General features: G+C 48.6%; 1 protein-coding gene across 4 annotated transcripts in view; it reads right to left on the bottom strand.

The window, feature by feature from the left end:
• NRP2 (neuropilin 2) overlaps nt 1-21,626 on the bottom strand; it is a 123,321-nt gene extending 101,695 nt beyond the window's left edge. For 2 of the 4 annotated variants that reach the window (XM_048869288.2, XM_048869289.2), the window contains exon 1: nt 20,802-21,626. In XM_048869288.2, the coding sequence (XP_048725245.2) occupies nt 20,802-20,874 (73 nt within the window). In that variant the 5' untranslated portion in view covers nt 20,875-21,626. The remainder of the gene's footprint in view (nt 1-20,801) is intronic. The other 2 variants (XM_048869290.2, XM_048869292.2) reach the window with 1 other exon arrangement.
• Between the last annotated feature and the right edge of the window lie 948 nt (nt 21,627-22,574).

The following is a 22,574-nucleotide window of genomic DNA, read 5'->3' as shown; positions in this document are numbered from 1 at the left end:
AACAATTACACGTTGAGCAAAGGAAGCACTTTCAGCTTTGGGTTATAACAGGCCCTAGAGGGCGATTTCATCTTCAAAAAAACATTTAATCTTATGAACACCACAAATCTGATTTATTATTTCATTACTCGCTGGGAGGAAAATCTGCATCATAGAGTCAATTGATAACATACTAAGATTCCGAACAAGGTCTCTTTCTCCAATAGGCATCTATATTTTACGTTCCTTGATTCCCCCAATCCCAACAGAGCAGCCATCCCTGCCACCACTGCGTGTCACAGCTGGCTCCATTCAGGCGATGGTGCTGCTCCACAGCAATCCAATGGGGGCTGCCAACCAGATGATGCTAAGCCAACAGGTCTCCCATGTTTAAGAAGGATGAATTCAAATTGGAACAGGTACAGAGAAGGGCTACTAGGATGATCCGAGGAATGGAAAACTTGTCTTATGAAAGGAGACTCAAGGAGCTTGGCTTGTTTAGCCTAACTAAAAGACGGTTGAGGAGAGATATGATTGCTCTCTCTAAATATATCAGAGGGATAAATACCAGAGAGGGAGAGGAATTATTTAAGCTCAGTACTAATGTGGACACAAGAACAAATGGATATAAACTGGTCATTGGGAAGTTTAGACTTGAAATTAGACGAAGGTTTCTAACCATCAGAGGAGTGAAGTTTTGGAATAGCCTTCCAAGGGAAGCAGTGGGGGCAAAAGATCTATCTGGCTTTAAGATTAAACTCGGTAAGTTTATGGAGGAGATGGTATGATGGGATAACATGATTTTGGCAATTAATTGATCTTTAAATATTCATGGTAAATAGGCCCAATGGCCTGTGATGGGATGTTAAATGGGGTGGGATCTGAGTTACTACAGAGAATTGTTTCCTGGGTATCTGGCTGATGAATCTTGCCCATATGCTCAGGGTTTAGCTGATCGCCATATTTGGGGTCGGGAAGGAATTTTCCTCCAGGGCAGATTGGAAGAGGCCCTGGAGGTTTTTCGCCTTCCTCTGTAGCATGGGGCACGGGTCACTTGTTGGAGGATTCTCTGCTCCTTGAAGTCTTTAAACCACGATTTGAGGACTTCAATAGAGCAGACATAGGTGAGAAGCTTTTCGCAGGAGTGGTGGGTGAAATTCTGTGGCCTGCGTTGTGCAGGAGGTCAGACTAGATGATCATAATGGTCCCTTCTGACCTAAATAGCTATAAGCTATGAAACAGCATCAAGTGGCTACGGAAAGTGCTTGTGTCACCTTCCCAGATGCGGACACTATTCAGACAACAAAGAGTTAAGTCACTCCTGTAGCCTGACCCCTGGTTCAAAGACAGGCTTCCTCCTCCCTACCACACCCAGCCCAGACTAGAACAATGAAATAGACACAGTGGAAGCAAGTGCATGTGTGTATCCACTCATTCCCAAGCTATAAACCAGCCCAAGTCCACTCTTGTTAAGGGACTGAGTGACCTCAATTGTCACTGAAGCCATATTTGGGAAGTGTACCACCCGCCACTGAAAATGTGGGATGTTTGTGAGTAAAGGCTGAAATTCCTCAGCACCAGGAGCACTTAGCCTTGGGAAGGTTTTAATTTAAGAGCCACAGCAAACCAGGAGGAAAGAATAAGACGGGGGGGCGGGAGGGGGGAGGAAATGCCTCTGAGATTTTGCGCTGCTGGCATCAGTCATGCTTCAATATCACCATCTGCATGAAGCAGCAAGGCCTTGTGAATTATAGATTACCTCTCAGCAGCCACCCAACAGGACTGGATCTTCTTCACTACAGGTGCAGTTCAGCCATTCCCCAGCCTGGCAATATTATTGTCTGCGCCATTTCCACCTTAGACAAACGAACAGCTTGTCAAGAGTGCAAATGCAGAGGGGAAAGAAAGGGCACGCGTGTAGCACTGCAATAAAGCTGGACAGTGAGGCTTTAAAGCCAGGCTGCCTCCACTTGTTCCAGCTCTGATGTGCTAATCTGCATTAGATCACAAAACAGAGCCAGGCCGTTTCCTTTAAGGGGGATGCACAATCTTGTACTCACTGACAAAGCACAGGAGGGAGCGTGATCTCTAGCACAGATGAACAATTACACCAGGTCTGACACAAAGGCAGAGATAATTAGCCCATCACAAATGAGCCCACTTCTGAAAGTTACTCCTGTGCCTTTTTAAGCACACTAAATGACATTCCCTGTGGGTGCTCTGTGTACTGCATACACCGCAGGACAGCACTCAGACAGGGTTTGTAACAGCTTGCGACTGGAAATTTAGGCTTATCCTCTGGGAAGATTTAAGGCCAAGATCCTTAGCTGGTGCCAACCGGCCTAACTCCACTGATGCCAGGAAGTTAGATTGAGGGAGGGATAGCTTAGTGGGTTGAGCATTGGCCTGCTAAACCCAGGGTTTTGAGTTCAATCCTTGAGGGGGCCATTCTGTGTGACAGTTGTTTTTGGGGGGAGGGATAGCTCAGTGGTTTGAGCTTTGGCCTGCTAAACCCAGGGTTGTGAGTTCAATCCTTGAGGGGGCCATTTAGGGATATGGGGCAAAAATTGGATATTGGTCCTGCTTTGAGCAGGGGGTTGGACTAGATGACCTCCTGAGGTCCCTTCCAACCCTGAGATTCTATGATTCTATGAACTACTCTGACATACGCCAGCTGAGGATCTGGCCTTAAAGGTGTCTGAATGTAGAGCAGCAGCTGCCCTATAGGCTGCAAAGGGTGTAAATTTCCAGTTTTTTTCCAGCTCTTGGCAGGAAAACCACAGCCCGGCAATCAACTTGCCCCGTGCCAGTCTTTCTGCAATGAGAACCGTGCACCCAGGTGGGACGGTTCTTAAGACATCACTTCAACTTAACCTGCTGCTTCCTCCCTGCAAATTCTCTGGAAAAAGAAAGGGCACGTGCTGCGTACGGACCCAGCGGTGAACAATAGCGACAGGAAGTCTCCTCAAAGGAGGAGGGGTGCTCTGTCCTCCCCACAAGGGAGTAATCTCTTCCTTTGCCACAAAACAGGACTATTTTTATCCCCTCCTACTTGTTGATGTTCTAAACCATATTCCTCCTTAAAAATAGCTTTCTCCTCGCACCTCCAAGGGCATTGCTGCAACTTTCCCTTTCCCCAAATAAAATAAAATCCTAAAAAAAGCACGAGAAAACAGATAAGAGCTGAGGACTCATAAAAACATCTGGTTTTGTTCCACTGAGAGCTTGCTCAACACAAAAATATTTACAAACGCACATTCTTGCGCAGATCTCTTTCCCTCTCTTCTGAAGCACATGCACCTACATGTGGCTATGTGGATTTTAGACAGATAGGCAGACACATCGGCGCGCGCGCACACGACTGAGAGAATTCACCTATCTGTTGACACCGAGATATTTATGTGTGATTCACACTTCACTCATGTACACACTTCCAAACCCTCCCATAAAAATCCGCACATCATTTGCACACACGTACACCTTTCTAACAAAGATAAATATTCAAGCTGCAGACTGTTTTTCTTGGAAAGGGTGAAGTCTTGAAGCAATGACAACAAATTCAATCCTTCCACTCCTCATCATCCTCTCTCCAGCTTTTTCAACATGCTTAGCCACTAGACTGGTGCCACCAACTAGTCACAGGATTCTAGCACCCTTACTCACGCTGAATAACAGAATGAATATTCCAGAGGAAGTCCCAATAAAGTCAATAAGACGACTCATGCATTAAGGAGATCCACCATGTGATCATGGGTATCAGAATCTGACCTTTCGTCTTTCATTCTTGGCTGATAAAATGAGGTGCAGAAATCTCCTACTTTCACCCCAAATCTTGGGTTCACACATTGCTGTGTAAACCCATACCAGGTAGACAGGGCAGGACTGACCGATCCCATGGGCTTGCTTCTTATCTTCCACAAGTTTAAACCCTGAGTATTTTCACTGACTTCAGTGGAGATACTCCTGATTTATACCGGGTAGGTGAGATCAGAATCAGGCCCGACTGTTTTACACCCAAATTCCATTTATGAATACAGTCTAAAAGACAAAATGTAATTGAACTGAATGAAACAAACAAACAGATGGGTGGGGGGGGGGCTGCATTTCTCACCTACATAGATACTAGGGAGATCGACAACTGTGTTTCTCTTTGTTCCTGTTAGAACACCACACCTGCAGGAACATGGCACCTGCTACTCTAACAGAGCCAGAGGCTGCTGTGGCATTCCTCCCTTAGCAGCCCCGTTGAAATAAACAGGGTTGCAAAGGGTATCCACCACAGCAGCAGCTGGTCTGTAATCAGCACTTAGATACTATGACTGTGGATATTACATCAGCTAGATGAGGCCTCATAAAGCAACCCTGCCTGACCAAATGATCTAATGGCTCCTTGGGGGCGGCTAGACAACTTGGCACTGGTGCCAGTCCAGTTTCCAGTGGACAAATGCCCTCACTACAAAAATGCACCATCAGAATGGTCACCCCTTGTTGGCAGCCCCAGCGGAGAGGCCAAGCATGGATGTGTGTGAAAACTGAAGGCTAGTTTACATACTGCATTGAAACAATGGTGTCATTTTAAGCCAGTTCAGCTTAACTGGTGCAAAAGGCTGTGTGGGTGTTCGCATTTCAGCAAAAATCAAGCTTGTTTCAATTTAGCTTAAGTCAGTTAAGTTGCCTGATCTTTAGATTATGTATTAATTATATTGATTACTTAAGAATCCCCAGCTATCACTTTGAGGGTTGACAGGTTCTTGCCCCAAGATCAGGCCCAGTATTATTCAAATGATTTTATAGTTGGGAACCCTGATGTGCACAGTTGCAACACTCACAGTATAGGAACTCTTTTATATTTACAAATATAGTTTATTAATACATTTAGCACAGTCACAAACACCCCAACTCAGTAAGGTAGATAGAGATACTACACAATGTACATCTGCACACCCATATACTCACATCATCCCTTGTAGAACAACCTGAAGTGTTAGCCATCATCTTCCTCATCACCATCACCTTCCCCCTCATCACCAACGGCCATCATTCTGGCACCTCCCAAGGACTACATCTCCTCCTTCTACTGCCCCTAGGCTGCGATGCCACTTTTATAGTATGTTACACTGCCGTTATGTTTGATGCATATTCAGTAGGGGATTTTTCCCCTTTTCCTTATTTGTATTTCCTCACCTCACTAATGGTGCAGTGTCTTTTTCCTAGAAGTTAGCATAGCAATGATCTCAACTTATTACCATACATGTCAATTCATTACCATGGCCCTTTTGTGAGTAGGTATCACATTTGTTATTTCTGTCCTAACTGTTTTTTTCGGTTCTTTCCAAGTTCCAAGCTGTGATGCACCATGAACTTAGGAAGCCCCCTATGCATAGGCACCAACTCCATGGGTGCTCCAGGGCTGGGGCACCCACAGAGAAAAATTAGCCGGTGCATAGCACCCATTGGCAGCCAGCTCCCCTCTCTCCCTCCCACTCTCACCCACTAGTGGCCCCTGCCGATCAACTCCTCTCCCTCTCTCCCAGCGCCTCCTGAACGCTGCAGATCAGCCATTTTGCAGCATGCAAGAGGCACTGGGAGGGAGGGGGAGGAGCAGGGTGCGCTTGGGGGAGGATACAGAAAGAGGCGGTGAAGAGGTGGGGCGGGGCTGGAGCGGGGGTGGGAAGAAGCAGAATATAATATAAACCTATAATAAAACAAACAATCAAACCCATAAGAAAATAAGAAACTTATAAGAAAAGATATATAGGCAAGCAAGCAGGCTAACCTTAGATGTATCTCTCTCATGTACCTGTTATGTACATCAGTTCATTGCCAGGAAACTTCTGTGGTTGACCTGGGGTCAGAACTTCCCCTTAAACCCTATTTTCAGCTCCCCAAATATTTTGGGTTTTCTGTTGGGCCGTTTATGTGTGCAGAATTTATCTGTTCAACGTTCAGAGGCCTCAAGACTTATGCTAACTTGCTGAAGCTAATGTCTTACAGGATACAGGCCTGTAGGTTTCTTATATTACTGCTGAATATAATGCAAAGCAATGAATATAATAAAGGCAAGCTAGCCCACTGGGCTAGACAGGCTTAAGCTAAACAGAAATAAGACACGCTTAAACCGAAATCACAGAATCCACTCAAGCTGGTTTAACTAAACGGGTGCAAGTTTGTGTGTGGACAAGACCTGAGCCACCCTTCCAGCCCAGGTCAGGACTTGAGGCACGTAGGCTGGGCAGGGTGAAGGAAGCGGGCACTGCTGCCGTGCAAGCTGTGTGTGTTGTGTGGATTAAACAGAAGACGTCAGTCTTCAGCGTGCCCTGGCAGCTTTCACCAGCCTTAAATTCACTTAATAAAATTAAAATGAAACGTTAAATATTAGCCAGGTCTGCTAAGGGCCCAGTATGTTCCGCCACTCAATAGCTAAATGCGCTGTTTGGAAACCGCTCTCCCCTGCTCCCTCCCAGGCTTGCTGGAGGAGGGGAGCTAGATCTAGGGTTGTGGGTAAGCAGTGGAAGCAGCAGATCTCTGGCTTGCTCCTCCCCTGCCCTCAATCACAGGAAAACTTCTCTAAACCAACTCTACAGTGCTGCCATGGCTCTGGTAGGGGCAGGGACAGCTGCTCTCTTGGGCATCATCCTCCCTCAGGTCATTCCCCATGACCTTACACTGCTTCCCCTGCCACACTGGGAATGACCCCGTTGATGGGAAGGCCATGGTAATACAGCTCCCTGAGTACTGTGCAATGTAATGGTGGGGAACCAAAGGCCTGAGCCATCACATAAAGACATTGGAGACAGCACAAAGGCTCCAGCCCTCCAAAGGTGTCCTGAGAACTGCAAGGTTTCCCCACACAGCTGGGTTTGGAGAGCTGAGATCCTTGCCCACTCCGTGGTGCAGAACATATTTCCCCTCATCTACCCATGGGAAAATTAGGAGAAGCCTCTCCTTGCTGAAATTCACTGGCCAAAATCAGCCCCTCACATGGACATGCACACCACTCCCTTTGAAGTTGGCATGGCAAGCATTACACATGTGGATCAAAGCAGATGGTTGGGCCCAGGGATCTGCCTAAGAGATTATATGAGAGTGCCCTGACGCCTTCGAATGCTATGAAATCTTGAGCGAGAGGGTGTTCTCCCACTGAGTGAGTTTTCTGCCAATTAAATCCCGCCAGAGTTTGCTGACATCAGAAGAGCAGGGTTCAGTGCATCCTCTGATCTTGGATGCAAAAAGCAAAGGCCAACTCCATGTGTAACTTAAACTTACCCTAGCCAAAGAGGTGCATTTCAAAATAAACACATATGCTGCAGCCACTCAGAGTTGGTGGCTTCCAACAAGAAACCACCAATAAATCTTTTTGATTCACTAGGGTCATATTTGGTTACGATGCTGTTATAAATATAAAGGGAAGGGGTTAAGAAGCTTTGATACAGTACTATACAATCATAAAAGCTGTTTAGGGCAAATTATGGCTTCTAACATCACTCTTGTTAAAGCAGATCTAGTCAAAGAGGAAGATTACTTCCCAAATCAGAGTGTGAATGTTGTAGTCCTCTATGAGTTTACTGTAAGAGTGCCGTTAGCCAGAATTCACCTTGAATGGAATGGTACTGAGCATGAAGTTATAGCTGGTATAAGGAAGTTATTGCCTGAGGATCTAAGGATTGGGGAAGATGTTAAAGCTTTGTTCAGTCCAGGTAACCAGTCACAGGAAAGAAATGATCTTAAACCTGTGTCTATTATGGGCAATGATTTGCCTGTGGAGGGTTTCTCCAAATGTTTGTCTGTGCAAAAAAGCAGTTTGTCTGTGAATCAAGTTTCTGAATGTCTGTCTACTGTCTCAGAAGTGAATCTGGAATTAGATAAAGAGCAAAAAGAACTCATTTGTCAGGACAATGTTTCTCAGGAGCAGATCAAAGTGGCTGATGCACTCTCCTGTGAAAGTTTCCCAAAATCAACTGGTTAAAATCGTCCTTGAAATATAAAAAATATTGTTAGTCTTTATACAGTTAGTAGTATATCTACAGATGCATGTGTCTTAGTAATTCTGTTTTTTCCTAGAGCTCCAGGAAGAAATCAAGCCAGTGTTTCACACTATCTGTGATTTGGGGGGCATGTCATAAATATAAAGGGAAGGGGTTAAGAAGCTCTGATACAGTACTATTAAATCCTCTTACCTGTAAAGGGTTAAGAAGCTCAAGTAACCTGGCTGGCACCTGACCAAAATGACCAATAAGGGGACAAGATACTTTAAAATCTGGGGTGGGGGGAAGACTTTGTCTGTCTGTGTGATGCCTCTGCCCAGGGACAGATCAAGAAAGCAAGCAATCTAATTCCTATAGAGTTAGTAAGTAGTCTAGCAAGAAAATGCGTAAGATTTTCTTTCGTTTCTGCTTGTGAAATTCGTTGTGCTGGAATGTGTATTCCTGTTTTTGTGTTTTTTTGTAACTTAAGGTTTTGCCTAGAGGGATTCTCTATGTTTTGAATCTGACTGCCTGTGAGATTATCTTCCATTCTAATTTCACAGAGGTGCTTTTTTTACCTTTTTTCTTTCTAATAAAGTTCTGTTTCTTTTAAAAGCCTGACTGATTTCTCTATGATCCTAAGACCCAGGGGTTTGGGTCTGTGATCACTTTGTAACCAATTGGTTAGGATATTATTCTCAAGCCTCCCCAGGAAAGGGGGTGTAAGGCTTGGGGGAATATTTTGGGGGAATAGGAACTCCAAGTGATCCTTTCCCTGATTCCTTGTTAAATCACTTGGTGGTGGTAGCATACCCTCCAAGGGCAAAAAGTTTGTGCTTTGGGGAAGTTTTACCCTAAACTGGTAGAAATAAGCTTAGGGGGTCTTTCATGCGGGTCCCCACATCTGTACCCTAGAGTTCAGAGTGGGGAAGGAAGCCTGACAGATGCATTCATGCAAAAATAGCACATGACATAGGAGCAGCTCCTGCTCTTATACCCATTCAAGGAAGGTGACAGAGCTGAGACATTCCAGCACCAGGTAGTCAGGGGAGTTCTGCCTGCACGAAGAGTGAGGATCAGGCGAGGTAACATTTTGTGGAGAGTCACAACCAGGACTTTAGAACCACCAAAGAGGAGGCTTCTGCCCAGAGAAGCCTTTGGCTGAGCCCAGTGCATGCTGGGACAGGACTTTGGGGGCATAACCAGAGCCATGTGAACACACACACTGAGCAGACATGAATGATCTATGAAGTTTATGTACTTCCCTACCAAGTCCCAGTGCCTTGATTTAAGGAGCTCCCAATAGCTGGGCGACATGCAGGCCCTTTGAGTCTGTTTGTTGTATGCCAGAGTCCTAGGAGAGTGAGAGTCAAAGCTCCTTGCTGCCAAACTGGGAGCATCTGCAAAACAGCAGGGTTACCCAGGCACGGAGCCGTAGGCTCAGTTTCCATGCTGCCCGCCCCTACAAACTGTGCCTGTCATCTGGCCCACAGAAAACAAATAAGCTTTATCTGGGTCAGGACTATCGCTCAAGTACATCAGAGTTAGGAATAAATGAGACCAAAGAGCCAGTGTTCCCCGAAACCACAGCCAGGGAGAAAGAAGGATGCAAGAAGTGAGCTGTGAGATCTCTGTCTGAGGGCAAAGAGACAGGAGGGGAGGACGAGCGGTTGTTGCTTATTGGCGGTCAGGGCTCCATCCCCTCAAGCTGCATTCTTTATGTACTTTTTTTTAAATGCCATAAACACTGCCCGTGCTCCACTCCCTCCTCCCTCACAGGCCCAAAGATCTCTGCTCCTCGGAATTCAGCACAAAGGAGAGATGCCCTAAAGCAGTGTTTCTCAAATGCGTCCACCCTACAGCCATGACAGCCTCCTGGGTGGTGACCGGGGACCCATCCCTCCCTTCCTATTGCTCCTGGATGCACTGCCCTGCACCACCTCTGGAGACATGTGGGGCACAACGCTGCTGGAGCAAGGTGAATTCTCGACCCACCTTGGTGGCGCTCAGTGGTTAAGCAGCAGGCTCCAGCTGTGGGACTTTGGGAGCCTGGCTGCAGGGCTTTTCTGGCCATGTGGCCTCAGCTTTGGGCTCCAGCCCCTGGCTCTGGACGCTGGCCCCTGGCTCAGGTCCCAGGCTCCAGCCGTGTGGCAGCAGGAGTCAGCCCTGGGTGCTGACCCCTCTCTCCAGCCACGAGGCAGCAGGCTCCAACCCCCAGCTTCAACTGTGTGGACCCTGGCTCTGACCATGCAGCGGCAAGTGCTGACCCCAGCTCCAGCCATACAGGCTCCCCACTATTGCCCCAGGCCCTCGCTGCCTCCCCAGCCCCCCCATCCATCCCCCATTACCGTGGACCTCCGCTGCCTTCCTGGCCCCACAGCCATTCCCCCATCGCCCCTGGTCCCTGCTGCCTCCCCCTCAAACCCCCGATTTAGGGCTTAATTTGTCCTGGGGCTTGTTGAGAAAAAGTGTGCTGTGAAAAGTGACATTAATGAACATACAAATATCACTTCACAGAATTATTTTTATTATTGAGGCTACAACAAACCCCATATAAATAAATTACAATGATTTAGATGTGTATCCGTGTATATTTATTTGTTTTTCCTAAAGTTAATTATGTATTTTAGGAAAAAATGTCAGTGTGGCAACAAAAAACTTTGTTGTGAGAACCCCTGCCCTAAAGACTCCTTTTCATGCCAGCACGTATCCACTTATAGCTCAGTAACAAAGGGATCCTGCAACTGAGCGCCCTCAGCTCCCAGTGACGTGAATGAGAGTTGAGGGTGCTCAGTGCCTCCCAGGATCAGACTCTGAGCACCAATTCAGCAAACCACCCCCATTCAGTAAAGCACTTAAGCACGTGCTTAAGTCCTTTGCCTAGGTAGGAAAAACTAGTGTTCTAACACCTTGGTGGATTCATTATTATTAACACCATCCACAGTGCTTTAGAAGTATCTGTACAGGTCTGTATGGGGTTCCACATCACAGTGCTATCTGAGCCCCTACCATATGATAAGATCCTTGTCCCAGGGAGCTTCCAATCTAGGAACACGAACAGGGATCAAACACCACAAATGTGATATCTCTGATTTAAACATTGCTTAATGATCTGTCAAGGAAAGACACGCAGCACAGGGGAAAGCTAATAAGGTTAGCTATTTTAGCCCAAAAGTGGAGGTCATATTTAACTGAGGTGTCACATTGGTTTGATTTCTGTTGTGGGATAAAGTTTCAAAGGCTTCCTGAACAACTTAATAGATACAGATATACACACACATGGAAATGCACTTATTTAGCTATACAGCGCCTTCTGTAAGATGATCACAAAGTAATTAAGCACACACACAAACTGTTCAGGACTTTATAAAACGGGAAGTTCCCCAGATGCCACCCCATCTCATCTGGGTCCCTACAAGCTGCACTCAGAGTTTAACTAAATTTCATGCTAGAGCCATAGCTAAGCCGATTGTAAGGGCACATCCGTGATCTGAACTAGGATTTTGTTTTATTCAGAGTGACTTCAGCCTGTCACGAGACAGTCTCATAAAAACTCTGTCTGGGCTTAAGCAAAAAAGAAACGAGCCAATCCATCAGGCTAGGAATGCAGCCGTTTGACCACTTCCTAAGGCAACTGGGAAGGGATACAAAATATTTACTTCCTAGCACTGGACAGCAGTGAACAGTGACCATCTGGTAACGGATCAAATGGAACTGTTCCCTGTGAACTTTTACAAGGAAAAATCATAGTAATTTTTTTAAAAAGTGACAAATTAAAAGATTTCCAATCTTTGTACCCTTCTTTGCTACCTTAATCCAGGGAGGAACTTGAAATAGAAACCTAATGCTGGGACAACTAGAAACTCTTCCCTGAAAATCACAGGGCCAGAACCTCAGCTGGTGTAAATCAATGCAGCTAGATTGATTTACAGTAGCTGAGGATCTGACCCCTAGCCTTTAAAAACTCTCATTTCATTTTAAAAAAATGTTACTTTGATGAGATTTCACATCATAGCCATTTCACATAATGCCACCTGCACTAACCTCATTATTTGTCATCTGATATCATAAACAAATGCAATTCCAATAGGGCAACTGATCTAATAGTGTTAGTTTATATTTATGTCCACTCTTCTGCAGGCCTTACTGCAAATGCAATTCTGGAACCATTGGTGATAGGTCTGGAATTACAATTCATGGCTACTCCAATAGTCATTGGAGTGGAGGAACAAACAACATTAAAACTTTCAGGTCAACAAGGAACAGCGTCTGTTTCCACTTGCTTTTGTATTATAATTCCGAGCAACTGAAATTGCATAAAAAACTACTACTGTTTCATAGCGATATCTAGGGCCTGCAGAGTGCTTTTCATCTGTAGATCTCAAAGCACTTTGCACACGAGGTATCATAACCTCTGTTTTACAGATGGGGAAACTGAGGCACAGAGTAGTGAAATGACTTGCCCATGGTCACACCGCAGCACTGGGAGTAGAACTGGGCCACAGAACATAATAAGCAAAATACTGTGATCATCTTCCCCCTGCAAAAAGGCTGGTGTGGGGATGGTGGAAGAAGATTAAGAGGCAATTGACTTCCATGAATTAAAGAAGGGACCATGCATTCACCTAGGATACACGTGTAAAGAGCTTTGATCTCTTCTGATGACAGGTGTTATATAAAGCTGAAATTAATATTATTGTTATTACTACAATGCCAAGAAGGAGATTCTGCTCCTTATCCCTCCACCACCACCCCCACCTCCATAACACCTTCCAGGATCATGTCTTATTTCTTTCTGTATCCAACGCCTATTGTTGCAATCCCCATCCAGTCAACTACCATTCCCTTCCTCCCCTTCACGGGGCCAGGCTCTCCAAGGAGAAGGATCCTTATCAGAGGTCCTGTTGAAACTACTGAGCAAGTTAAATGGCTTTACACTGAGCATTCGGCACTATGCTGTCCAACATGTGTGTCAGTAGCATGCTAATATGCACTGGACACAATCCCCCCGCTGTCACCTTCCCCCATTCTTCTGGATTAGATAATAGTTCTTTTATGGAGACACAGGAGGAGATGGTATTATTTAAGAGCCTTGCTGGGCAAAAGCTATTTTGTCTTTTTGATGGCTCTCTCAAATGCAGCTACTGCTAAACCTTAATACCAGAGCAGAAGTTATTACACATTCTGGGAAATGCCTTAAATACATTGTTTCCTACTGAGCAAACATTCAGTGGTCACGGAGGAAAGGAAGGGTGGGTGTGGCTTGCAAATGAACATGTTTCTTTACAGCTCTCTCTCCCTCTCCCCACTCTGGAAGAGAGAATTCCAGGGCAGGGCTAGGTTCTGAGGGATCCCTCTAAGAAACACAAGCGAAGTGAAAATGAATGTTATTGGCATGGAAGCCTATTGGCTTATTAGCCCTATCATTTGGAGGTGGCCAGAGAAGGCCAGGTTTTCAAAACCCAAACCAAGTGTGGTTCAGAGCCAGGTTCTGAATCACCAGAGTTCAGAGTGTCTGTATACAAGCTAAAAGAAAAGGAGGACTTGTGGCACCTTAGAGACTAACCAATTTATTTGAGCATAAGCTTTCGTGAGCTACAGCTCACTTCATCAGAGCTGTAGCTCACAAAAGCTTATGCTCAAATAAATTGGTTAGTCTCTAAGGTGCCACAAGTCCTCCTTTTCTTTCTGCGGATACAGACTAACACGGCTGCTACTCTGAAACCTGTATACAAGCTATCACTTTTGTCTTACCTACATAATGGGCAAATCAGAAAAGACCCAAAACAGGGGTGGTTCAAGCTTTGGGTCCTATTTTTCTTGAATCATCAAGTCCGGAGGGAAAAGGGGTAATTCAGATAAAAGGTTCCAGTGCTGTCCACCCTCTTCTATTAATATGTGAGTTCACTTTGCATGCCAGCTAATGCAATCTTCATCATGATCCCTCCTCACGACACTTGGATCACTTCCTCTACATCCCTCTAAGGAAAAGGAACTACTCTAAGAGACCTTTTAAAAAAAACCTAAAGGCACAAAAGAAAATCCTTTCCCCCAAACAAAATTTGTAGATGAAGTCAAAATGACAGCAGGTCACCTGCAAATTTTTTTTTAAACACCAAGTCTTTGTTTAACAACCAGGATTGGGGCTCAGTCCTACAAGCCCTTAAGTAAGCAGTCCCATTGAATTCAGCTGGACTACTTGTGTGAATAAAGGCTTACTGGGATGAGTCCTTGTTCTGAGGGGAGACGAACAGGCTGAACAATCTGGACCAATTCCTGAAGTCCTCCTTCAGACAAATCTCCCACTGAAGTCAGTTCTTCTGTCTATCACTGCACAGGCATAAAGTATGGAGAACAACTTGGCCCTTTGAGACTTTGATGTGACCTTGACTTCTGGGAGATGACCCTTTGATTCTGACTGTGATTAAAACCATGCCACTGTAGCCCAAACCACTGCAAAACTGTGCTAGCAACAACCCTGATCTGTGTGGATGCCGCTACCACAGTTTCAGCAGAGTGTGTGAAGAAGGATTTTGAAAATAACCTAGTTATCCCTTTGTTACAATTAGAAATGGGTCAAAGGGCTCTTGTATGATGAGAGTAAAACTAGAGCTGTTCACGCCTCCCTCTCACTCCCCAGTGTGTACATTCTGTCATCTTTCCCTGCTTTCTGGATTAGAGACCCCAAGCGGGAGATCCCAAGATGTGAGACTTGCCTCTGCGACTTCACATCACAATGGAAGAGAGTTTAGCAGCTTGCAGTTTTCTCTCACACTGCTGCAAATGGCCCCCACCATCCCTGCTAAATGCTTGCTCCAATATTTCAACTTCAGATTGGATCACGGTGTTCAGATATATACGATGTATTTATACAGCACAGCTGGTCTGTCAGAGGTCACATAATTTGGCAGCCATCCCAGCGCTTAAAAATTAATTTTTCCTTATTAATACAACTGGGGGTCCCACAGGATAGGATCCCAGCCTTATCTGAACCTGACAGCTTCCTAAACCCTGTGAAGGATGCTTTCTCCTCTAAGGCTATCCGTGATACAAGGCCACTGTGTCCTGGAACCCAACTGCACTAGATCCGGTTAGGAAGCCAATCCAATGGCCCGTGCAAAGTGACATATTGTTGAAGTGGGGGAAAGCCACCTTCTTCAGCACAGCTTCCCAGAACGGAACTAGTTTGCTTTCTGATCTCAGCCCCTTTAGCCTGGCACAATGTACCTAAAGCATAGAGTAAATAATCGGAGGAGGGAAAGCCGGGAGATGGAGATGGAAAGTGTCTTCTAGAGCCCTCTGGGGAAAAGCATGTCTGCCTGCTACAGCAGACGCCACAAACAATGATAATTCTGTGCCAGAAAAAAGTTAGAAAAACAAATACTCCCTTGACATGGGTTATAGTCCCTCACTGAGCACATACTCATATGTTTTAATGAAGCTCCTGGCAATTGATGGATTCCTAGTCTAAAAATCCTTTCTCTCCCAGTAAGTTTTCTGTTAACAGCATAACAGGATTTTAAAAGGCAAAGCAATGAGTGTTTGTGTGCCGCCCACGCATGTGTGCATGCAAGTGGGTTGTTGGTTCTGCTAGATTACAGAAGTCATTTCTAAAAATACCAGCTTTTAGGAAAATATTTGAAAGTCTTTACAAGTGAGCATTGCTCAGAGTTGCATAAACATCATCTGAATCACTCTGTTCTTGGGTCACTCAAAACCTTTACTTTCTTATTTGATTGCTTTTGTAACTAGCTGAGGGGAGATGAAAAACACACAGACATCCAACCATTAGATTTATCTTTCCAGGGTCTCCAACCCACTCCCTACATAGTTATCTTAGTCTTTGCTTTACTACAAACAAATTGGCAGCTGCACTGTTTATCTCTTACAGTAAAAATGACTGCAAGAGGTTTTTTTCTGTGTGGATTATCATATTATTGTCTATTAAAAAATCTCTCCCCTCTCTATTTACATCCCTTGGGGGAGCTTAAAGAGGGACTTTCATAATGGGGGTAAGCTTTCAAATACACCAGACTTCCAATATAAATCCATCCACCTCTGACATGTTTTTCTTACCATGTTTGCTAATTACTAAAACTACTTGTATATAAATCAGCGTGTGTGCCCTGTCACAGTTTATTTTCTCTTATTGGATTACACAATGATGTCATATTCCAGTATTTGTGATATCACAACCATTTCCTTGACAACAAAAAGTCTGATGTCAAACAGGATGAGAACTTCATTGCAAATGCAAACAGCACCGGAGGCTGGATTGCGGGGAGGAGGAAGGCACTCACCCAAATATTTTTATTGAACTGCATGGCACTAGGGAATGGTAATGGGATACAGAGCCCTTCACCTCTAGGAACCTGATTCTGTATCTACTCAAGGACATGAGGGCACACAGCACCTAACGGAATCAGAGTTGTGTGTGTTGCCAATTCAGCTGTTTTCCAACGTCCCTGTAAATTCAAACACCCCTCTGATTTCAATTGTTTCATCGAACAAAGGCGTCCCCCACAACGTCCCCTTTCAGACTTTGACAAAACCCTTTTCCCATAGGTGCCTGCGCTGGCATGGGAGAGTAAAGTAAATGTAGTTCCAGTAACATCGACTGAATCTCCCAGAGAGCAAAGCCTTCCCATTTTGTAATTTGAAGTGCAAGGCTTGTGGGGCAAAGGGTGGGGTGAAGCAGGAGAACTTACAGGCTTGTATCTATGTGTCTCTGTGGCACAATGGGTCAGGGCGTTCAACTGATAAGCTCCCAGGGTGGGAGGGATAGCTCAGTGGTTTGAGTATTGGCCTGCTAAATCCAGGATTGTGAGTTCAATACTTGAGGGGGGCCCTTTACGGATCTGGGGCAAAAACTGGGGATTGGTCCTGCTTTGAGCAGGGGGTTGGACTAGATGACCTCCTGAGGTCCCTTCCAACCCTGGTATTCTATGATCCTAACTTGCAGGAGAGGCCTGTGGATTTCTTCACAAGACCTTTTTTAAGAAAAACAACTGTCTTTTAGTGCCATCTGGTCCATAACAAAGGCAATAAATGTCTTCTTTAGGAGCATTGTTATGAAACTCCAGGGATAAATCTGCTCTGACAGAGATGTCCAGGAAAGGGATGAACTCAGTCAGGGGCAGACCTCTAAAATCCCCACCAGGGCATCATTTGAGCTTCTTTGTGGCATATATGGTATGAGTTAAATTGAGATTCTCAAACTGTGGGCTGGGACCCAAAAGTAGGTTGCGACCCTATTTTAATGGGGTCACCAGGGTTGCCTTAGACTTGCTGGGGCCAGGAGCTAAAGCCCAAGCCCAAACACCTGGGACCGAAGCCCAAGTCCTGGGCCGTGGGGCTCAGGCTGCAGGCCCTCTGCTTGAGGCTGAAGCCTTCTGGCTTTGGCTTTGACCCCACCACCACCACCAGGGAAAGTGGGGCTCAAGCTTTGGCTTTGGACCCCCCCCACCTGGGGTGGTGGGTTTGGGTGGGCTCAGGCTTCAGTCCCCTCCCCTGCACCCCCCTCGCCCCCGGGGTCATGTAGTAATTTTTGTTGTCAGAAGGGGGTCGCGATGCAATGAAGTTTGAGAACCCCGAGTGAGTTAGATGGTCCTATAGTTGGAGGAAGGGGGGCCCTCTAATAGGGAGGGTGTAAGTGTACATTTGCCCTCTAGTAGAGGCTGGGTGTGGTTTTTCCCTCTAACGGCTTGTCCTGAGACGGGGAAAAGAACCCACTACTTATAATCAGCTACGGCTTCCTTTCAGCGGACAAGCCTGTCGTTTTGGAGCTGAAGGGCAGTTTTCCGGCGCCACCGCTGCAAGTGTGCGTGTCAGTACTTGTGCCCGCTCCCTGCGCCAGATACACTCCTGACACTCAGCCTAGTTCCTCAGTGAACAGCTGCCCACATCATCGCCCCGCTAAGGGGCAGGCCCTTCAGAAAGGCCAAGGGCTGTGAACTCCCATACACCAGTGTTCCGTCTGGCTCAGGCCAGGGCTGTGAAGGCCGGTGCCTACCTTTCAGGAGCACTAAATTCACGGGGGGAAAAAAAAGATTCTTAAATAATAGCAAAATAAACCCCAACGGGACTGTTCCCGTCCAATCCCTTGGGGATAAATGATCTGGTTTCCTCTACCACGGCACTTCCCCTTAAGGGAGCAAGGCCTCGTGCACCCGCAGACCAGCCACGGCTCTGCTGCCCGCAAACCAGGCTCTGGCTCTTTGGTGCCGGTGCAGAACCGCAGTTCAGCCCAGCTCCGGCCAACGGGGGCTTTACTCACAGCTCTGATGTCCCCTATTACCTGACGCTGGTTTTAGGGAGGAATCCAGCCCGTGAAATGAAGCATTAGCCAGAATTTCCTCCTCACCTGGGAAAAGCAACAACCTCCCCAGGCTCATTTGCAACTAAAATCACCTGTGGCGGAGCGAATTCTCACTCTCTGACACCGGGGGGGGGGGGGGGAAGACATATGCAACCCCGGTGGAGGCAGCCCCTCCAGAGAGCCCGGACCAGAACCGGCCGGTGGCAGGGCGCGGCGGAAGCCGGCAGAGGCTCCCTCCAGTCAATGGGCGTCTCTGGCAGCGCGGTCTCGCCTCCGGCTTGGGCGGGGGAACGGCACCGCAGCCAGGACTGGCACGGCCGGCCCCGCCTTTCTTTCTGCTCCCCTGGCCCAGGCAGATCGGTGCCGAGGCTGCCCGTGCACACGAGAGCAGCGGCGGCAGCGGCAGGGGGAGGGAGACGCTAGCACCAGGGACCAGAAAGTCCTGACCCGCTGGAGGAATGGGGACGGGGGGTGCTGCTCCATTGCTAAGCCGTCCCCCCTCCACTCCAACACTTGTCAGTCCCTATAGCCCCCCCCCGCACAACCGAGGCGGCATTGGAGAGGCTGGGGGGGAGACACGCTTTAGCTGGATCCCCCACCCCTCGGAGCTGGTTTGAGTGTAAACCCCATTACAAGGGTTTCACGTGAAAGTTTCTCCCCTGCTGCCTAGCGCGCTGGGTCTGTTCCTGCCACGCCGCTGGGCCCGGAGCCGGCAGGGAGAGGTGAAGGAGGAACATGGCAGCAGGCGGACCCTGGGCGCAGGAGGTGTCACCACCAACAGGTCTACAGGAGGCAGGCGCCCTCCGCTGCGGCCCCGATCCTGCTTCGCGGTGGATTGGCTGGCAGCAGGATCCGGCCCCAGCCGAGGGAGAGGCCCCCGGGCCCGCCCGGCTTTCCGGCCGGGGGAAGGCGCAGAAGGGTCTCCGAGCTGCCCTCGGTGCGTTTGTGTGACGTGCACCGCCCAGGGCACATTGCACGCTGCATTTCTGCCCGGCTGAGCTCCGTGACAGCCCAGGGGCAGGGCGGAGCGCTTCGGGGCACCCCGCCGCCCCCCAGCATGCAGCCCGAGCCCGGCTGCAATTCCACATCCAAAACCCTGGCACCATTTTTACCTTAGCCGGACTTTGGCACCCGCACAGAAGGTGCCAGGGTGTTTCCGGGCTTCCCAACGCCAGGCACTTGTTCTGAATGACAATCCCCCGGGGGGATCCGCAGTGACAGGACCCGCAGACTGGGGTGGCACGAATGAAATAATGATGTTCACTGACATATAGCGGGGAGGGGGGGGTGATGCTAGCTTAGCCTCGGCTCACCCCGCCTCCCGGCTGTTAGCTAGTGGCTTCCAGGAGTTGCACATATTTTAATAACCACGATAAACAGTAGGCCATGTGAGGTTTGTATATTTATTTTTGCGGTGCTCCCTCCCCGCCTGATCTGTCTTATCAGGGTTTCACTCCCAGCCCAGCGGTTAATGAGCTGGAAAGGGCTCTGTCAGATCTCCGGCGGAGTCATGAAGCCGAGCGGGTTTAGTGTGCCCTTCACCAGGGAGGAGGGATTTCGCCAGCCACACTCCAGTCTCTCCAAGGCTGTTTTGCGCAACCCAAAATGTATTTACCGATTGTCAGAATTAAACAGTGGCTTGGAATTTGATCGGAGTCTCTTCGTTTCCCTTATCTCAACACAGTTTGTCCTCATCCCTCCACTCCTCTTCACCCCCCCCCCCCAATTGTTTTTCTCTTTTGGCAACTGCTTAGGACCGAATTCCATCAAGAAAAGTTTCTGACCACTTCAGAGGGCTCCTTAGACCCCTGAGGTCTGCACTGTTTGTTTTCTTAATAAAAATGTATATGGACTAGCTCCTCTTTCCCTGGAAACACAGACACTGAAAGGGGGTGGGGGGAGAGAAACATCCCCAGTTGCTCCAGAGCGGGACATTTTATTAAGACAGTAGGCACAAAATGACCTGCTAACAGCCATGGGGGTGGGGTTGTTGTTTTTTTTTGAAACCGCCACCCCGGCTTAAGAACACACAAACTTGGCTTTCCTGCCTTGCCCATTCAAACCTTATTTAATTAGACTTGGTAAATGTATCTCCAACCGAGTGGCTATAAATTATTTATGCCTTTCTAGCCGGGCTGGGGGGGGGGGGGGGAGAGGGAACAAAAACCACCAGGGAGATATGTTCTGCTTCAAACCATTTTTTTAAAAAAAATCTCTCCCGAAAACTGTAATGCAAAGGCTTTGTCGTGTCTGTTTGTTTGTTTGTTTAAAAAAACCTTTTGATTTATTCCATATGTGACATCTGAACACAGCCAAAGCCTGTCTCCGTGTGAGGGTGTTTCAAAACACAGACACCCAGACCTCACCACACTGCATCCCGGGAGGGGAAAGTTGTGTTTCCCGCAAGGGGAGAGAGTCCTGGCTCTCGCGAAGCAAACCTGCCGTTGAATTGTGTACCAACGGGAAGACCTCGCCGCCAGGCTTTCCAAGGCAAATGAGTAACGCGCGCAGCTGAGGAAATTAACTTTCGTGTGTCTTACCTGCTTCGCCCAGCACTCCGGATCCAGCCAAGCACAGAGCTAAAAATCCCCAAACGAGAGGCAATGTATCCATTTTTAGCGGGGTGGGTGGTGGCGGTGGTGGGGGGCTGTTTCTCCCCCGCTGGCTTTGCTAGGGGCTTTCCTCGGGAACTGGGAGTCCCGCTGGTCTTCACCCCGCACCTTAGAATTCCCTCGGCAAATGTCCCGGGTTGTCTTTCGCTTCTCCTCCTCGTCCTCCTCCTCCTCCGTGCCTTGGCGTCCTGCCTTGCCCCCGCTCCGCTGCCGTGCACAGCCCCACTCGCAGGAGCAGAAGCCCGGGAACTCCTTCAGTGCCGGCGCGAGCGAGGCCGGCCGCTGCTTCCCCTCCGCCCCCCGAAATCCAGTCTACAAACCGCGCGTGCCTGCAGCGCGCGTGTGGGTGTGCGCGCGTGTTTGCTCTCCACAGCCCCTCAGCGTGTCACTCCCGTGAAGGTACCATCACCCCCCACGCCCCCCGAGAGCCGGCGGCAGGAACGACTCGCCCGGGGCATCGCACCGCCCCGGGGCTGGCGGCTCCCGCCGCGGCGTGGTGGTGGCCGGGGCGCCGGGCAGGGGCAGAGGCTGGCGGACACGCCGGACCGGATGGTTCACGCGCGGCTGGCCGGGCCGCCGCGAGTCGTGGGCGCGCGTGTCGTCCCCCCCCCCCCCCGTGCACACGCGCACACACACACACACACACGGGGACACACACACACACACACGCGCGCGCACCCCCCCTCCGCGTCTCTCCCTGGAGAGGTTCCGGCGCGCGGCGCGGGGAGCCCGCCTGTGCCTCCCGCCCGGCTCCTCGCAGCCTTTTCAGGCCGCCGCGCCCGCATGTCAGAGCGGGGAGGCAGAGCTACCCGATCACACGCTCGCCCAGGGCCCGCCCCTTCTGGGTGCCCCCCCCCCGGAAAGCGGCCACCCGGCTGGCACCCAGCTCCCAGCCCGGCTCCAGCCGCCCCGCCCCAGGGCCACACCAGCCGGGTCCCCCTCTCGGCCCCCACGCCCCACTCAAGCAGGGGGTGCGCGTGTGTTGCCGACAGCTAACCAGGACCTGGCCCCTAGTGGACATCACAGCTTCCTCCAAACACCTAATCCAACCCCCTGGGCTCCCCATGCGCCCCTCCCGCCCACTGGCAGCACCAGGCTGGGGCCATACTCGCTAGACGATAAGAGCCCTGGGTCAGACCAAAGGTCCATCCAGCCCAGCCTCCTGGCTCCCGCCAGTGGCCAGTGCCAGGTGCTTCAGAGGGAAGGACTCCAACAGGGCAGTTATCAAGCGATCCACCCCTGCCCTCCGGTCCCAGCCCCTGGCCCTCAGAGGCTTCGGGACAGCCAGAACATGGGGTTGCATCCCTGACCATCCGGGCTAATAGCCATTGATGGACCTGTCCGCCACTCTTCAACCTTGCCAGCAAAATCAATACCTACAGAACCTCCAGGCTGAGAGCGAGCTTGGCACATTTTAGCCCCCCCAAAGGAGAATTCTTCACAAAGATGTGGGCAGATGTAGGGGCTGCTTTGATGTAACCTCAGCTATACCCAAGGTTAGCAGGCACCAATATAATCCTGCCGCAGATGACCAGGTCAACGTCCAAAGAAAGGAACTGTCAGCAGCCTTGAATTCATCGGACATTCTGATTCAAATCAAGCCAAAACACTCAGAAGTTCATTATACTTTTCCTTATGCCATGAAAGAAAGAAAAAAACGTTGCGTTGGCTGCTAAATACTCACAAAATTAAAATACTTAT

This window comes from Caretta caretta, chromosome 11 (assembly GCF_965140235.1).
Source record: "Caretta caretta isolate rCarCar2 chromosome 11, rCarCar1.hap1, whole genome shotgun sequence".
NCBI classification, from domain to species: Eukaryota; Metazoa; Chordata; order Testudines; family Cheloniidae; genus Caretta; species Caretta caretta.
The sequence above is the reverse complement of the archived record's forward strand: the minus strand, read 5'-3'. Positions and strand labels throughout refer to the sequence as shown.